General features: G+C 38.8%; 1 protein-coding gene across 2 annotated transcripts in view; it reads left to right on the forward strand.

Moving 5' to 3' along the window:
* Positions 1-18,716, forward strand: part of LOC122639659 (VPS35 endosomal protein-sorting factor-like) — a 51,836-nt gene that overhangs the window by 22,156 nt on the left and 10,964 nt on the right. For both annotated transcript variants that reach the window (XM_043832543.1, XM_043832544.1), the window contains exons 11-13: positions 79-159; positions 10,531-10,674; positions 16,980-17,062. In XM_043832543.1, the coding sequence (XP_043688478.1) occupies positions 79-159; positions 10,531-10,674; positions 16,980-17,062 (308 nt within the window). The remainder of the gene's footprint in view (positions 1-78; positions 160-10,530; positions 10,675-16,979; positions 17,063-18,716) is intronic.

Below are 18,716 nucleotides of genomic sequence, written 5' to 3' on the forward strand. Positions count from 1 at the left end.
TTGAATGTGAGAGCTTAAAAAGATTTCTTTTGATGTAAGTTTAACATGTTTTCAATTTTATCATATCCACATTTACAGGTGGTTGCTCAATATGATGGCCTTGATGAGTACTTGAAGGTTGTTGATGCTTACTTGGATATTATTCTTCACTATCAAATCGTAAGTTCGGTGGACTTGGTGATGATCTCCTTTTGCTTCTTAGTTTTTTCATCTCTTCGATTTGAAATTTTATTGTTCTTTCCTAAATGTGTTAGAAAAGTCAATCCTTGTAGCACATTAGAATGGCATTTTTTTTAAATAGTTTCGAAGTATGTAAATGGCAAGTTCACATATTCATTGGTTGACATATTTCAGTGAAAAATTTTCTGAGTGAGAAGCACTTTTTAAGTGTTACAATGTTGGAATACTGCTGTGAGGGTATAAGGGGAATATGATATAATATGGGTAATATGGGAACACATGTTTGTATGTAAGGGCATACTTTTAATTTTGGAACTTAGATACCATATAGTAGAGTTGGGATATTCCATATAATAGAGTTGGGAGAGGTCAATGACTCCCTAACTCATTCTCCTGTACTCTTCTTTTTTTCTTGTCTTCTTTCTTCTCCTTATTCCTCTCCCCCCCCCCCCCCTTTTGTTCTGGTTTAACTCAATCAATAATAACCTCAACTTGGTACCAAAGTGCCAGGCCAATGGGTATGAGAGTCAACCTAGGTTGCTGTTGTAATTCGGGTAAAAGGGTAGAATTGTCCTGGGGATATATTTGTAATTGTACCTGTTCTATATCTTTCTATTCTCTATTCTAAATAAAGCTGACCTGTGTCCCATATGACACAAGTCATTATTCTCCCAAAAACCTCGTCATGGTATCTGAGCAGGATATTTCTTGGGAACCAAACCCTAGCCCATGAAACCCTAAACCAGTCACTGCCGATCACCACCTCTATTGCCTCCACCTCTGATGCAGAAGCCAAGTTGTTTGGCAAGAAATACTCTAGGAACAGTCAGGGGAGAAGGACTGGTTCACTTCACCAATCGGTAGACCAGTCCCTTGGGCCATAGAGCCAACCAACTTTAAGTTGGGCCAGCCCAACTGGGCTGGGAGTTGCTGGGTCTCTCAAACCCAGATCGTGGTGGTAAAAGTGTCAACTCTTTTGACACAATTTTGATTTAAATGCTGGTTGATTTCTTTCTTTGTGAGGGCCATCTGAAGATCCCAGCTATCACTTGGATTTTAATGCTTTCTTACATGGAGAGTGTTGGCAGAGCCGTGGGTTAGAAAGAGAGAATTAGAGAATGGAATGGCTTAATTCATTGATAAGTAAGCCCCTCTATTTATAATAGAGGGAAATATTACAAAGGGACATAAATACACAAATATACCCCTAACTAGCTGACTCTATAAGAGCAGCAATCTAATCCTAATAACTTAACAACTAAGTAAGCTCAAAAGGACCAGAATACCCCCACAGTAATCTGGATTACATATTCCAATACTCCCCCCCAAGCTGGATTATACAAATAAGTAAAGAAAGAAGATCCTGCTTGAACTAATAAGAAAAAAAACTCCAATATTCTAACACTCCTCCTCAAGTTGGCGCATATAAAGCACTAATGCCCAACTTGAACAAAATGGAAAGAAACTAAGTTGCAGCAGAGTCTAGCTTGACAGATGAATGAAGCTCCCAAATAAACCTTTAAGAACTTGAAAAAAACAGATCTTCAAAACCTGGACAGACTTGATCAGCAAAAGAGGCAGCTTTCACCAATCTTCTATAGCTGTCCAGTGATGAATCTTTGACTGATAATCTTGAAGAGAAGTAACTAGGGCAGCAAGCAGCGGAAACAAATGAATCAAACAGCGATAATGATCAACCCAACTGTAGATCCTCATATAGGCACTGTAAAGGCATTGTAAATCCCTCAAATAGGCATGCAATAACCAAACATCTTCAATACTATTCATCTCCCCCTTACGGCAAACTCAACCCAATAATGAAGGATACCTAATAGCAATGGTGGAGAAGACTGGTCTTCTATATTTTGCACCAATGTTCCTGCATGTTCTAATCCCCCCCTCACATGTAGTATTACACTTGGACAGATAACGGAGATGATGTAAGAAATAGTGCAAAAATATAATATTCCAGAATATTCCAAAAGGTGCTAAGGGTAATGGAAAAGGAAGAAATGGCAGTTAGAGAATACTATAAACTTCCAGAGTGGTTATGGGTATATACCAAAGTTATGGTATGGGACGTGGTGAAGTGAAAAAAAGTAGTGGGATATAGAGAAAAACATTGCAACATATAAATTGTCAACTAGCTTCAAACGATAAAAAAAAACTCCTGCAGGGGAGCGACACCAAACTCCAATAGTCAAAACTGATAAGTAAACAGATCTGATTTGAAGTAAGGAAAGACTCCAATCTTCAAGGCTTGATCAATCTTCAAACAAGGAAGAACAAGTGTGCAAACTCCAATTTATAAACTCCCATATGCTGATTAGAACTGATGAAGATATCCAGGCAGAATTGATGTAATAAGCTTCAACGAAAAACTTGGATCAGATCTGAATTAGTGAACAATGCTAGGATCTAGCTCCCAAAGTAAGTTGGATTTGATTCAGTAGAGAAAACTTCACACAACTGAATAGGTTCGTAGTTGCAACCAATAACTATGGAACACACTGTTGTAATCCCAAATAAATTGATCTCCAGGGTAGTAAAATCGAGTCTTCAACAATGAAAGAAATTCGATCTCTAATAGTAGGATACTCAGTCTCAAAGACAGGGCAGCAGTAGTCCTCATAAAGGCAGCAGTAACATGTCAACTAGTCATGGTTACAGTAGCCACTCAATAAAACCAGCAAGGTATGTAGTAAAGCTCAATAGAACCAGCTAGTATAAGATAAATAACTCAACAGATCCAATAGTAGTTGAAACAGCTAGCCACATAGGACCAATAAAAGAATAGGTTGATAGTTGAAGAAATCGAGCCATTAGAGTGAAACCTGAATTTTTTTCAAAAAACTCCATGAATGATGCTGAAACTTGGGTTGAATACTCCTCTGATTTGTATAAGACTCTCCTCAAAAAATTAGCTTGATAGGACAGCCCAATCCCTAGAATCGATTGTGGTCAGGGTTTTGGAAAACCCTGAAATTGAGATTGATATAGGGAAAGGGGGCTGTAATTGCTGATGTAGACTTGCAATAGATGCTGATTAGTACTGTTTGAATGGGACCTCCAATGTGAACAACCAATCTCCAGTTAGTGTGAGACTTGTTCTTCAAGAGGGAGAGACTCCAAAAATTGCAAAAAAATAGGGCAGTATTACAGCACTACAGCTGCAAAAAAGACCTTCAAGCCATGAACTGTTGAAGTAGAGTTCTCTTGTAATGTTAGAACCACCTCCAAAGCACTACAATAGCAGCAAACATCCCTATCCCAAATCGATTTTTTTTAGGGTATTGGAAAACCCTGAAAAGAAGAGATTGATTGGGGTAGGGGTCATAAAAAAGCTTGGATAGGTGCAATATTAAGGTCGATTGGTCCTTGTAATGGAAGTAATCAGCCCTCTGAATATCAGCAAAAGCTGAAACCTGTAACCCTAAATTTGATTAGAGCCAGGGTATTGTCAGGGTTTTAGCAGGTAACCAAATTTGAAGGTTAAGGAGGCTTTGCTGTAGAAACTAATCCTGCCATCAGAAAGGATCCAAATTCAGGTCGAGTAGGGCATATAGTAGTAGGGAATCACTCCTAAAAAATCAGTTGCATCTGAAAAGAGAAACCCTAAAATCGATTGGAGTCAGGGTTTTGAAAAACCCTGACAAGTTGAGATTGATTAGGGTATCATTGCTGGAAAGTTTGATTCAAGATGAAGAAAAAAGGGAGGAGGACAATGGAATAGGGTAGAAAGGTGTTGGAAAAGGGTGCATAGGAGTCTCCAACAATGGAGGATCAGCCCCCATTAGTGATAGAAATCAGATCTCCAAAAAATTCTGGAAAGCTCCAATATCACAGGTATGGTTCCAGCAGATTTCGAACAAAATTTTTTAATAAAAAAAGGTAGTATGGGAGGAAGGCAACAACTAAATCATTGGATGCTTTGATTACCTCATTAGTGCTGCCCCCTTACAAGGATGAGAAGAAGAAAAAAAAAATAGAAGAAGGAGAAGCCGAGAAAGAGAGAAAGGAGGGAGAAGTCGATTGAAGAGGAGGAGGGTGGTTTTTCCTTGTTCTCTAACCTAGATCAGACCTGCTCTGATACCATGTTAGCAGAACCGTGGGTTAGAAAGAGAGAATTAGAGAATGGAATGGCTTAATTCATTAATAAGTAAGCCCCTATAATAGAGGGAAATATTACAAAGGGATATAAATAGACAAAAATACCCCTAACTAGCTGACTCTATAAGAGCAGGAATCTAATCCTAATAACTTAACAACTAAGTAAGCCCAAAAGGACCAGAATACCCCCATGGTATTTTGGATTACATATTCCAACAGAGAGCTTGAAGAGGAAGTAAATATGGAGATTCCTCATGGTTTCATAGCAAGGAAACTCACGAGAAGCTCTGTAAGCTGAAGCGTACACTCTATGGGTTAAAATAGTCTCCCAGAGCGTGGTTTGGTCACTTTCACAAGGCCATGGTGTCTGTGGGATATATACAGAGTAACGCTGATCATACCCTATTTATCAAGCGATCTGGCCCACACATTTCCGTTCTGATCGTCTATGTAGATGATATAGTTGTGGCAGGAAGTGGTCCGGCTGAAATATCTAAACTTAAAAAATACGTAGGTCAGCTATGGTATTTTTTGGGGATAGAAGTTGCTTGTTCTAGACAAGGTATCTACCTCTCCCAGTGAAAATACACCTTAGATCTCTTGTCTGAAATTGGGGTGCTTGGAAGTCGCCCAAGTGATACTCCTATAGAGGCCAACACCCATTTGAAAAGCAAGGATGGAGAACCGGTTGATAGGGGGACAGTACCAGCGGGTAGTTGGTCGTCTAATTTATCTTTTGTATACTCGGCCTGATATAGCACATGCAGTGGCCTGATATAGCACATGTAGTGAGCCTTGTAAGTCAGTATATGCATGATCCGCTTGACACTCATCTAGAGGCAGCATATCGCATCCTTCGATATTTGAAGTCAGCTCTAGGGAAAGTAGAGGCCTTCACGAATGCCGATTGGGCTGATTTATTAGATGATCGCAGGTCAACGACAGGCTATTACATGTTTATTGGGGGTAATCGTGTGACATGGCGAAGTAAGAAGCAGAATATGGTTGCTAGATCGAGTGCGGAAGCTGAGTTCGTATGATGCCTATGATGCTATATAGTGATAGTAAGTCTGCCATCAACATTGCCCACAACCCGGTTCAACATGACAGGACCAAACATGTGGAGATCGACCGTCACTTTATCAAAGAGAAGATTGACCACGGACTTATTTGTGTACCCTTTGTTAAATCTGCAAATCAATTGGCAGATGTCTTCACTAAGGGTCTTAGATTATCGTGCTTTCTCACCTTGCTTTTGCTCTTATTCCTGCTAGGCTGACCGGTCACCACTATACCCCCATGCTTGACCTTACCCGCATAAGACTTCATCTTTGGAAAGGAAAACTTCTCTCCTATGCTGGAAGGGTAGAGCTAATCAAATCAGTCTTCCAATCTTCCTACCTTTATTGGTGCGGAATTTATGGGCTTCCAAAGCCAACCATCAAGGCCATGGAATCTGTTCTCTTCTCCTTCCTCTGGAAAGGCAAAGAATGCTCCAAATTTCTTCAGCCCCTCAGTTGGAAATCCATCTATCTCCCCAAAAAATAGGGCGGCCTTGGCATCTGTAGAATCTGTGATTCTAACATCAGTGGTATTCTCAAGTTACTTTGAAAAATCTCTTCCAAACACAACTCTATCAAGGTCAATTGTGCCTATTCCTATCTTCTTAAATCTGATTCCATCTAGACTGTTCTGAATCCTGCGGATTCTTCCTGGGTCTGGCGCAAAATCCTCCATCTCAGCCCCCTTGCCCTTCGAGCTACCATTTCCAAGATTGCTTATGGGAATTCTACCTCCCTTTTGCTCGACCACTGGCATCCTCTAGGATTTCTCCTTCCTGTTGTTGGTGCACGTTTGGTATACTCTTCGGGTATACCTAAATCTGATAAAGTCTGTTCAATTCGTGTCTCTTGGTCCACCTCTCCCCCCCCCCCCTCCCAAGCCTTTCCCCGGTCTGGGCCTCCCTTCCCCCCTCGTCCCTCCTCTGACCTAATCCTTTGGCTTCCATCCCAAAATGGCCTTTTCAGCTCTAGATCGGCTTGGAACTTTGTTAGACACCGTGGCCCCCTTGCCCCTTGGCACAACTTGGTTTGGTTTAAAGGTCATATCCCCCGCCACAGTTTCACTATCTGGAGAGTCTTCACTCATAGTCTTCCCATCCTAGACTTCCTCCTCCACTGCCACCTCTCTATTTCCCCTTCATGCACCCAATGTTGGAATGGCTTTGAGGACATCAACCATCTCTTTTTCTCTTGCCCTTTTGCTCTTTTAGTTTGGAAAAAAGCTTTATCCTCCTTCTGGCCCTGCCGTAGGAGACCCCTCCCTTCAATAGGGAGTGGCTCTGGATGGATATGACGTTCTCGGGTAGTACTATCTGTGATGTAGTCGGCAAGCTTGTGTTCGGTGCTACTATTTCTCACATTTGGATGGAGCACAATCTTCGTAGATGGAAATCCAACTCTTACTCTCTTGTCATGATTTAGAATGCCATCTTTTTTTATGTTAGCTCTAAGTTACACTTGTTACCCCATTGTTCTATCTTTGATTCCCCAAGGAACAGGCATATTGTTCTTACCTGGGGCTTATCTATTTTTCTTCTTCCTTCGGGCCTCTCCTAGGGTTTGGTTTTGTATAGCTCCCCCCCCCCTCCTTCCTTGTGTATTCCCCCCCCCCCTCTTTCTTGTTCTTCCTTTTGGTAATGAATTTTTTATTCACAAAAAAAAAAAAAAAAAAAAAAAAAAACTTTGCTAAACCTAAAAATTTCATAAATCTTAATATGTTAGCTTTCCAACAAATCCAAGATTGCTTAAATCTGATTTATATTGAAAGAGTTATGTTTCAGTCAAACTTAATTTGGTGTACGTGAATGCTGTTCAAAATCATTCTGAATGAAATTTTTTTTTAGACATCAAAACAAATAAATATTTTACCGCACTTTTGGGTTTTAGCAATATTTTACCATGTTAAGACTTATGAAATTTTTAGATTTGAGAAAAACCCCAACATTAGAAAGTTGAAAATTGCACCTAAAGCCGAAAATCCAGTTTCTATTCTTGAACTGGGGGTTTGACTTTTTATTCTTTTAGAATTTGATTTTGTAAATTATTTTTATTGGATTCAAATAGGGGGTATTTGCTTATTTATGAATAATATCTTAAGTAAATGGTTCATTTACTTAAATGATATTTGGCATAAATAAGTGTCTATCTTGGTTTCCAGCCAATGTCCAAGAACAATATATACTATCACACTTGGGTCAAAAACCACAAGTACCATTTTTTGAAAATAGTTCATGCATTGTGCAAAGAGCAATATACACTATCAAACTTGGGTCAAAAACCACAAGTACCATTTTGTGAAAATAGTTCATGTGTTGTGTGTAGAATGTCAAAAATAGGCTCATTACAAAATCAGATAAAAAAAAGCATTTCTGGGCCTCGAAAACACCAACTCGAGTTGGCTGGAAAAAATCACAGGTTTCGACCCACTTTCGACCATATCGCAGTTTCTGGCTGGTCAAAACCCGAGTTTTAGAACCTTACTCTTACCACTGACTTACCCTAGATTATGTTGAGAAAGAAGAACTCCAAGATCATTATGACTGAACCGCCCAAGGCGTTGGTGTTGCAGCTTGAAACACGGTGAACAACAGTAAACGTTGTCAGTGTTGAATTTGAGAGGACCTGTTTGTCGCCGGAGTTTGTAGGAGACCCCAGCAGAACCGTTGGTCCTGTTGCTGCTATTATCACAGGTGATGCGGTTGCCGCCGATGAGACACTCCGCTGGTGTATGTCGCAGAGAAGCTTCTTCTCCCTTCTGCAAAAACAATCGTTTGCAGGTTTGACTTGTTTCAATTCATTCTCTTTGAAAGTGTGAATGTAAGATTGCAAGGGATAGGGATACAGGCACGGTGAGGATCTCAACTCAGGTGAGGATGGGGTTGAGGAGGGAGGAAAAAGGTTGGTGGGGCGGGGTTGCTTCTTCATGTTTGAACTTCGAAGAAGAAAGTTGAAAAACAATAAAAAAAATAGAAAGATAAAAGATGATGAGAACCGGTTAACAGGTGAAGGAGAGGGGTAATTTGGCCATTTCAAAATATCAAGGGAGAAGTAGACGTAGAAGTTTATTCTTGGGGGGAATCAGAAAAGGAACTTCGAATTGGAGAGTGATAGTAATTTTCCCTTCTTTTTTTTTGTTGGGGGGGTGTAACATGAGAGTTTTTATCCGCTGCTGTAACTGGAGCGTTGCTGTGCGCATCGTGTGGCGCAGCAGCGGCCATGTGTACACAGCGGGCCCCACTGTGCGTACATGGCCGCTGCTGCACCGCACGATGCGCATAGCAGCGCTCCAGTTACAGCAGCGGATAAAGGTCTGTAACATGAAGTGGAGAGGGGAAGCAGAATCAGATAATTAGAATTGGAAAACCACAAAGAGAATATGAAAACTACAAAGGACAATGAGCAAGAAACAAATTAAGAGAAGAATTGGGGAAATAGAGAGTTAAAAACAAGAGCTTTGATTTAAAATGAGGGGAGGGAAGAGAATATTTTTAATGAATAGAAAAAGGAAAACAAGGCCTTCAAAACCTAAAAACTCGGTTTTTGAAAGAAAACTTCTTCCTACTCTGATTTTTTTGCCAAAACTTATGTGGATCCCATCTACAATTCTACACTCCAGAACAACATAGGGGAGGTGATTAAACAAGCAAAAATTTGGATTAAGGCTCATTAAAGTGGAGATCGAACATCAAAATCGCAGGTTGAATATGTTAAAAAAAATTGATTTTTTTGCTTGAATATTTTGGTTTGTCTTGCTTGTTTTTACCCAGTATCACATCTAAGCTGAAAAACTGACATAGATTTGGATCATCTTGAATGATTTGGAATCTATCATGTATAATGATGTTTGTTACTAGGTACTCCTTAATAGTTACATATTACTTCAGGTCTGTTTATTATGTTACTAGTAGAGTTGTGGTATGGTTAATGTGTATATACTTTTCGTAAGTTACTTAATACTTAGTAGCATGTCACTATATTTATGCTTATATATTGCTTGCTTGCTTTAGACCTTTAGGGGTTATTTTAAGCTAGTACCTTAATACACAAATAGAATTTCCTTTTTCAAATCTTCTTAATTGCTTCTTATTACTTATTAGTAGGTTTGATAAGATTTGAATCACATAGATGCTGTGAAAATAGAGATAACCTGGCATTGATTAGATATGATTATTTATTGCTTATTTATGGTATACAATGCTTAATACACTTGTTTTGCATGTATCATAAACATATCCATGCATAACAAAGCATATCTTAAGTGTATCTAGTGTCTCTTAACATCTCTTCGATACATCTCTGAGACATCTCTTAAAACCAGCATTCTGTTACGCTGTCCGATACTGATACTTGACACCTTGCTCCAGATGAGCATAAAAAAATTAGAAAGAAAAATAAAGAATCAAATTTTTCCCAAATTTGGAGAACCGCAATCTCAAAAAATTGTTCTTGAGAGTTTATATCAATGCACCCCATCCTCCTAGCTTTCTCCATGAAGCTGACTCTTCACATTTCTCATTAACCGCTTTACAACTAAGGCCTTGTTCATGACATGCAACTTCCTAAAACCCAACCCTCCTGATGTTTCTGATTTATACACATTTTCATTTCACTAGGTCAATTTTTTTTCTTCATATTTAGTTGTTTCTAGATGAAGTCCTCCTCCTTGCCATTGAGATATGAATCTTCAAAAAGGATTAGTAATACAAAAGAAGGATCGCAATTTTGCTTTTGTTGAGTGTGATTTTCCCTCTTAGAAATTATTTCTTCTATCTTGCCAACCTCTCTCCGTCCCGTAGCATCCCACTAATTGGATTAGAAACCACTTCGTCGCTTGTTTTATCCTTTATAGGAGGCACAAATATGAATGGAAGAAATTGAAGCTTAACAGCCCAATTGCCAAATATCACCCAAATTGATCCAGACTGGGGCAAGGAATCCTTTTTAGTGTTGCTTCTCCTTTTGCTGCCTAGTTTGGAAACTATGGTTTAAGTTGCATAAATGTCTTCCTCTTTCTTCACCAATTTTTCCATTGTTCTTAGATATAAATTTGGATGCCAATGTCGAAAATTTCTTAAAAGTTTGCATGCAGAAAATATTTAATGAGAAACTATACTTTTGTCAGATAATTTTATGGTTTTTATCTGACACTTTCTACCTTAAATTTTCATAACTATGCCAGGGTAATTATTTGACCATCATTTTAGATGGCATTTCAGACCGAGCGTGCAATAAAGGAGTTGCTGAGAGTGAACTAGGCACCTTGCAGTCCATTTTTATAAAGCTTCTTTCTCACTTTGACGACTTGAATGATGTGTTGGCATTGGTAAGCTTCTTCTTGTGTTTTATTGGAAGTGGTCTGATATTGATTTCTTTGTTCTCACATGAAGCAGTTTCCATGGCTCGCTGACTCAGGACTCTACTTGGTGACTCAGTGGAGTTGACTCCACTCCGAAGCCTGAAGAGTGGAGTCAGTACTCCGAAAACCTTTAGCATAAAACAGCTGAGTCAACAACTTGACCTGTTTTGCCCTCATGATGTGCTGGGTCATACACATATACATTATAGGATTATTTTGGATCCTTATGCGAATACTATTAACTTGAAAATGATTTATACACAAGTGCAATGGCTTTACTGAAGACAATACTTCATAGTACTTTCTGAGCACTTTTATCACCACAGCACACAGTTCTCCTATGGTTAAATTGGCAGTCATAATATTTGAACTACTTGGGTGGCTACTCCTATCCTATTCCCCATTCTACTTCATTCTTCAGATCGTTAGGCCCGGAGGGCTCTTGTTTCTTCTGATTTTTACCAAAAGAAAAAAGGTTGCAAATATTCAAATAGACCCATTAGACAGAATCGACAGATTAGTAGCCTCTCAAGCTATAAACCATTAAAAGAGCATCCAATGGGTTTCAATCCCGCAAGCAATGTTCTTAATTTCCCATTTTGGTGGGATTTCAACCCCGATTGAAACTGAAATGTTTTGGCGAAATGGTTGAAATCCCTCTGAAATTTGATCCATTGTGGCAGCCAAAACCTGTAATTTTGCCCTGAAACTTCAGAGATTGCCTATATAAGCATGTATACACATGTTTGAATCACTAGATTGAGGGGGAAAAAACTCAAAGTGGTAGTTTGGCTTTGGATCTATGTTATATGACAGCTATGTCATCCTCTAACTGAATAATCTCTCAAAGCCTGTCATAGCAGCTCTATAGGTGGGAAATTTAAAATTTGGGGAAAAAATGTCAAATGATACTTCAGATGCACCTAAATGTTGAAGTGGACGCTCCACAGTTGACCACCACATAGTTGTGAAGCCAACCAGGCAAACCAAGGCATTAGAGGCACACCAAGGCATCCTGCGCCCTAGGCGTGCAGTATATGTAATATAGCAATGATAATTTGATATAATTATGCTTTTGTGCAACATAAAAGCCATATTAATATAAAATTATGCTAGTGATGTAGGAAAGGATTGAAGACTCAACCAGTCCCAAAACAGGATCTGAAATCAGGGAAAAAAGGCTCAGTTCGATAGGTTTAAGGTTGGGTTGGATTGGTGGACTAATGGGTAGGCTTAAGGTAAAGGTAAGGTGAGGGAATAAGTCTGATTTATAAGGGAAAAAAAGGCTAATGAAACAAATCTGCAGCAGGGAAGTTGTCTCTGCCGATTGGTTCTGCAGGCTGGGAAAGTGGGGTTTTGATGGGTTTAGGGAGATTTCTTGTGGAGGTGATCTGCAGGTCAGATGGGGCTCAATAGGGGATTGAGTGGAGGTCTTAGAGGGGGGAAGGTTTGCTGAAAAGCTTGAAGAATACTAATGGCTGGATAGGGCAGGAGAGAGAGGGAATGGAATTAGAAGGTTGGTCAAAAATAGAAGGTAAACTGAGAGTGAAGGTCTGAGCAGCAGCGATGGAGCTTGGTTGAAGGGGAGAGACTTCTGAAGGCTTGAAGGCTTGCAGGGAATGAAAATCAGCAACAAGAAAGAACCTCCTGGGCTTCCCACCACAAGGAGTCAGCAGGATCCAACACCCGCCCCTCTCTCCAAGGATCAAACACCAAGGAACAGCTTCATAGAAGCATAACTTGCATAACAGCAGATATATTTTTTGAATCAAATCGTGGAGCTCTTAGCCCCTCCTCCTCATGGGTTGTATTTATAATCCTTGAATGAGGTTACATAGCACTATTAACTACTAAGTTTATGTGAAGACTTTCTAATTTCAAAAATAGAAAGTAACTACTAATTACAAAATAGAAAGTACTAACTTCTAATTATGAAAATAGAAACTAACTTAAGCAACTAAGTTTCTAAAATATAAAAGACATTTTGAATGGTCAAAGGCCAGCTGGCTCCACTAAGGGTTGTGACACTGTTCACGTGAACAGTTTTTCCTGGTCCAAAACTGGCCCAATACTTGGGCTGTTTCAAGTCTGGCTCAATGGAGCAGCAGCATCAAAATTGTGGCTGGCTGCCAAGGTAGGCAGCAGCCGCCTTCTTCTTCTTCTTCTTCTTCCTTGAGTACACCCTTGGTTCTGCATCAGCTAGTAATGACCTAATATGAGAAAATCAACATATAATAAACAAATCATAGGATATAATATAAGCATAGTCATCAAAAAACAAAGCAATAAACATAAATCAATGTAAATTCGTGAAGTGTCAAACAAGGCGTGTTGTCCACTTGTCCCCTTGGTCCCAAGAAAGAGCCTGGATGCCTAAGCGACACCTTGACAACTATGGAGCACCAACCTTGATTAAGTAGCAAAATGAAGGACTTTGCCAAAAAAGTTGAGGTTGTCTACATAGTTGTCAAGGCCACTAGGCGACCCAAGGCGTTGGAAGCGTTACAACGCGCCCTAGGCATGCAGTATATGTAATATAGCAATAGTTATTTCATTTGCAACACAATTGATATATCAATGCAAGATGATATAATTATGCTAGCAACAACCTAATCTGAGAAAACCAACATAATGAAAAAAGCATAGGGTCATAGTTGTCATGGCATCTAGCCAACCCTAGGCGTTGTTGGAGGGGAAAAAAATCAAAGGCACCTAGGCCTTGACAACTGTGCATAGGATATAATATAAGCATATTATTAAAAAACAAAGCAATAAACACAAATCAATGTAAACTCATGACGTGTCAAAAACTAATATAATATAAGACATGCAATTACAAGGCCACAAGGCAACACCTAGGCTTCCTAGGTTGTCGTCTTTCTTGCATCAAACAAGGCGTGTTGTCGCTTTGGACCCAAGCAGGCGCCTAGGCGATGCCTTGTTTTTACATATGGCCCATGGTCGAAATCTCGATAAAATCTGGATTTCCTTGTATTTCGCACAGGATTTAGTTTTGACTTATGTCGAAACTGATTTATGATGCAGAAATTATGGCATTTTGGTCAAAATTTTGAACCATGCCCCACTAGAACCTTATTAGAAGCCAAATTCCTAATCCATTAAGCCATAGACGTTTTTGTGCAGACCTAAAAGGACTACAAGCCAAGATCGAAAACTGGTAGAGAATAGGATTTTGATCTGAACTTGGTTTGATTAGGCTAGGGTTGATTGACTGGTTCTAATGGAATATTAGTGACAAGTTCATAAAATTAATCCTGGTTCTGTAATGACCAGATTAGGGAATGCTGCAGGGACTGGGTATGTGAATAGTTACAAAACGGTGAAGCTGTAAGGGGTTGGATTGAAGCTAACCTGCAACAAAAGATGCTGCTATAACTTTGCTGATGGAAGCTTGAGGTTGAAGATAATGAAAAACAAAAAAAAAAAAAAAGGATAAATTTAGCAAACTAGAGTCCCACTAGTTGCCTAGCCATAGGAGTCCCACCTTGGCCCGATGTAGGAGTCTCACCTAAGCATACTTGATAAACTCACAAGCATTTCTCAAAGAGAAGAAGACTAAGTCTTTTTTTGATGAATTCTGGAATGCCAAAGCAGCCTTCCACGATTTGAATTTATAGGGGAGAAAGAAGTTCCAAAAACCCCTTAGGTATATGTAAGCAATTAATGGACTGTTGGTATTCCCAACCCATTACATAGAAAACATCCTCCCATGCATCTAGGAACAATAAACAAGAACTTAGGAACTACAAACATGAAAACAATAAATCTGCCTAGGAATATAAAAAGACACTTAAGTACTTAATTACCTAGATATATGAACAGACTCTTAAATAAACCTAGGAAATATGAAAATAAGCACTACTAAGCCTAATCCCGTATGCCTTCTTTGTACACACATTTTAGGTCCATTAAAGTGGCCCATTAAAAAGAAAACACATGGAATCAAAGGCCCAATACATACATAACCCCACCCAAGGCTTATTTCCAATAAAATAAGCCCATTATGTGACTTATCTGCATCAATTCTCCCTTGTTAGAAAAAACTTGAGAGTTTTGTAGAGACAGAATAATCTCCATGTGATGAATGTCCAGCTTCAGTCCGTAATAAAATTGTGGCAGCTCACAAACGTAGAGAATGAAGTCTATGAGACATGGTCCTTTCTCCTCGAAAAACTTAGGTGAAAAGATAAAATCCACATGCTCAATCTCTGAATCAATGTTGGCTTCAAAGGGAATAACCATGGGATCTTCAGAAATTGTCACATCCACTGCTTCGATTGTAGTGACGAAGTCATCTACCACGATCTCACTGGCAAGTACATCAACCGCTGCAATGCAATTTTCTATAATAAAATCTTGAGGCATGAACTTTTCAATGCAATTGTTGGTTGGTAGTTCATCAACAGACACAATCTCTTCATCGCTTTCCACGGCAACATCTGCAGTGGATTCTTCAAGTACTTTCTCCACCATGTCATCGGAATTTTTAAGAGATGCTGTATGCTGGATTATCTGCTTAAGTTGTTGTACTATGTTGTTACATATAGCTCTGGTCTCTTGCAATTCCAAACGAAAATTATCCATGGTGGTAGAAGAAGTTTCCTTTTCAACTTGAAATCTCGGCTGGTGGTAATCTTGTTGACGGGAGAGCTTGTTGTTGACACGTTCCGGAAGATACTTGTTCGTCAACTCGTACTTCATCTCTTTCCAAGTGTTAGGCTCACGTCGTCTAACTCTGAGCTTCTCTTCATGGGATCTCCACCAAGTTTTAGCATGATCAGCCAATCGCAAATAAGCAAATCTGATCTTCCGTGCTTCTGCCAAACCATACCGATAAAAATATTATTCTAAAGAATCTATCCAATCAAGGAATAGATATGAATTTCTTTGTCCGGCAAAGTAAAAAACATCTGGATTCATTCTCTTTACGAGTCTGAGCTCTGATACCAAAGGGTGCAGACCTAAAAGGACTACAAGCCAAGATCGAAAACTGGTAGAGAATAGGGTTTTGATCTGAACTTGGTTTGATTAGGCTAGGGTTGATTGGCTGCTGGTTCTAATGGAATATTAGTGACAAGTTCTTAAAATGAATCCTGGTTCTGTAATGACTAGATTAGGGAATGCTGCAGGGACTGGGTATGTGAATAGTTACAAAAAGGTGAAGTTGTAAGGGGTTGGATTGAAGCTAACCTGCAACAGAAGGTGCTGCTGTAACTTTGCTGATGGAAGCTTGAGGTTGAAGATAATGAAACAAAAAAAAAACAAAAGATAAATTTAGCAAACTAGAGTCCCACTAGTTGCCTAGCCATAGGAGTCCCACCTTGGCCCGCTGTAGGAGTCTCACCTAAGCATACTTGATAAACTCACAAGCATTTCTCAAAGAGAAGAAGACTTAAGTCTTTTTTTTATGAATTCTTGAATGCCAAAGCAGCCTTCCACGATTTGAATTTATAGGGGAGAAAGAAGTTCCAAAAACCCCTTAGATACATGTAAGCAATTAATGGACTGCTGGTATTCCCAACCCACTGCATAGAAAACATCCCCCCATGCATCTAGGAACAATAAACAAGAACCTAGGAACTAGAAACATGAAAACAATAAATCTGCGTAGGAATATAAAAAGACACTTCAAGTACTTAACTACCTAGATATATGAAAAAAACTCTTAAATAAACCTAGGAAATATGAAAATAAACACTATTAAGCCTAATCCCGTATGCCTTCTTTGTACCCACATTTTAGGCCCATTACAAAGAAAACACATGGAATCAAAGGTCTAATGCATACATAACCCCACCCAAGGCTTATTTCCAATAAAATAAGCCCATTATGTGACTTATCTGCATCAGTTTCTCAGTAGAATAATATTAAGTAACAATGATATATGACTGGGGTTTTTAGGTTTTTAAGTTGAATACTGAAATCTATCAAAATGATGAATTGAATGTCATTCCAAGTGTAATTATAAGTCAAGAGAAGTAGAGAAGTTTACATCACTCTTGAGTTCACTCCACTCCTACTGAGTCAACTTTGGATTTAGCTCCAAAGTTAGCAACCTATGGTATTGGTGAATATTTTTAACTGTGTTTTTCATACGATGAATAATAATCTTTACTTATAAGTCATCTTATAACTCATCAACAATATTTTTTTTCTCTGCTGTGACATCATGATTGTGTTAATTTGTGCTCTGCTAAAAATATAGAAGTTGATTGATTAATAGATGCTAACTAGTATGAATTGTTGTGTAGAACCATTTTGTTGAGATCTTAGATGTGATGTACGGAAGCACCCGGAACATTGTCAATACGCATATCCTTAATAAGGCAACCAGGTATCATCTTGATTTAATCCTATTTACATTTTTCCTGACAAATTTATAAGTGCATTTGTCCACTATACAGACATGTGAAAGGGTCTGCCATAAGATTCCGGCAGTAGTTACTGACTGATATCCTTGAATTTGCATAATATTATATTTTCATTAACATCACAGGTTTTTATTTCAACCATAAAAAACTCACCAGCATGACCCAGGTATCGCATCATATATCTAACTTATCCAAAATGCAAAAAGCAATGGTCATTTGCAATGTAGCTAATGGTTTCCAAAATAGATCATCAGGTACTGCCCTGGGAATCTATATCAATGAGCAGAAATTTTTTGGATCTGCTTGCCCAGTCCAACAGGAATGAGTTTATTTCTGCAGGATTTCTGGTAATGCCTATTGTCTTGGCATAAAACGGGTCCTCTATTTCTTGCATTTCAGATTCCCCAAGTCATTGTATAGGAGGTCGATCTCCACATTGTAACGCCTTTCGGGTTTGTGTCATATAGTTGACCATGGGTTAGAAATCAATTTCAGCTCAGGAGGTGCTTCCTATTCAGAAGTGTTCAGATAACTACATTAATAATCAATTAAAGGGATGTGAGAAATCTTAAATATTAATCGGTAAAGAAAATTAAATTCAGTACAAATGAAGATTTTTGGTTTCAGAAGAAATAGACTAGGGTTGCTAGGGTAAGCTGATTTTATGATTAGGGTCCAATTGGGCTGGTTGATAAAGAAGGACATGGAATAGGTTTAGGGATTTACAAATTAAGGTTTGAATTAAGATAAATCTAGAATTAGGATGAGAAATATCAGCGACTATGATTAGTAAGGTAATATTCTAGTTACATTCAAGAACAAAAGAAATAACTGGGAAACGAAATCACAGAATTCAAGAATCAGGATACAATATAAGAAGCTAGAATGTTATCGAGAATATATATTCTAAAACCATGTACAGATAAATTTACCTTGCATTAGAATTAATGTTAAAGAGTGGCTTGATATAAGGTTTTATTGATACACTTAATGGGAAGGGTAGGATGGGGCTGATAAGTGTAACGGTACCTAGTAACACATATTATGTAGATGTTAATGAAGTGGAGTTAAAAAGATGGCTAACCTAGTTTTACTAGTTTCTACAAGGTAATGGCTGATATATTTATCCTTCTTGTTAAAAGAGGTAATTAAGTTAATAATAGGTGATCATCAAAGAGCTTGTACTCATGAAGCCATTCTTGATGAGATGCTAATGACGGATGAAACTTTGGTTTATTGGAGAGGATTTGGGGAATATCAGGCTATGGCTAGGTGAGTGAGCTTTGTTGACGAGGATGTTGGAAGAAATGGGCTTTTACACCACACAAAAAGATACAATGTACACTTTATTTGGCTACCTTCTTAGTCTTGTTAATGGATCTCCAAAGGGATATTTCACAAACTCAAAGGTGGTAAGGCTAAGGAATCCCCTCCCCTTTGCTTTCCAGTTTCCATTATCGCAGTGGAGGGACTGGTTATATTGATCCTACCTATGGGATATAAGATAGGTAAAGACATTATGAGGAGTGATCAGGGGTTCTCTTCTAGGTTTGGATTTAAAGGGGAAACAGGATACATGGAGTTTTGGTAGGATGGCTGGACATTGATGCTGAAAGC

This window comes from Telopea speciosissima, chromosome 9 (genome assembly GCF_018873765.1).
Source record: "Telopea speciosissima isolate NSW1024214 ecotype Mountain lineage chromosome 9, Tspe_v1, whole genome shotgun sequence".
NCBI classification, from domain to species: domain Eukaryota; kingdom Viridiplantae; phylum Streptophyta; class Magnoliopsida; order Proteales; family Proteaceae; genus Telopea; species Telopea speciosissima.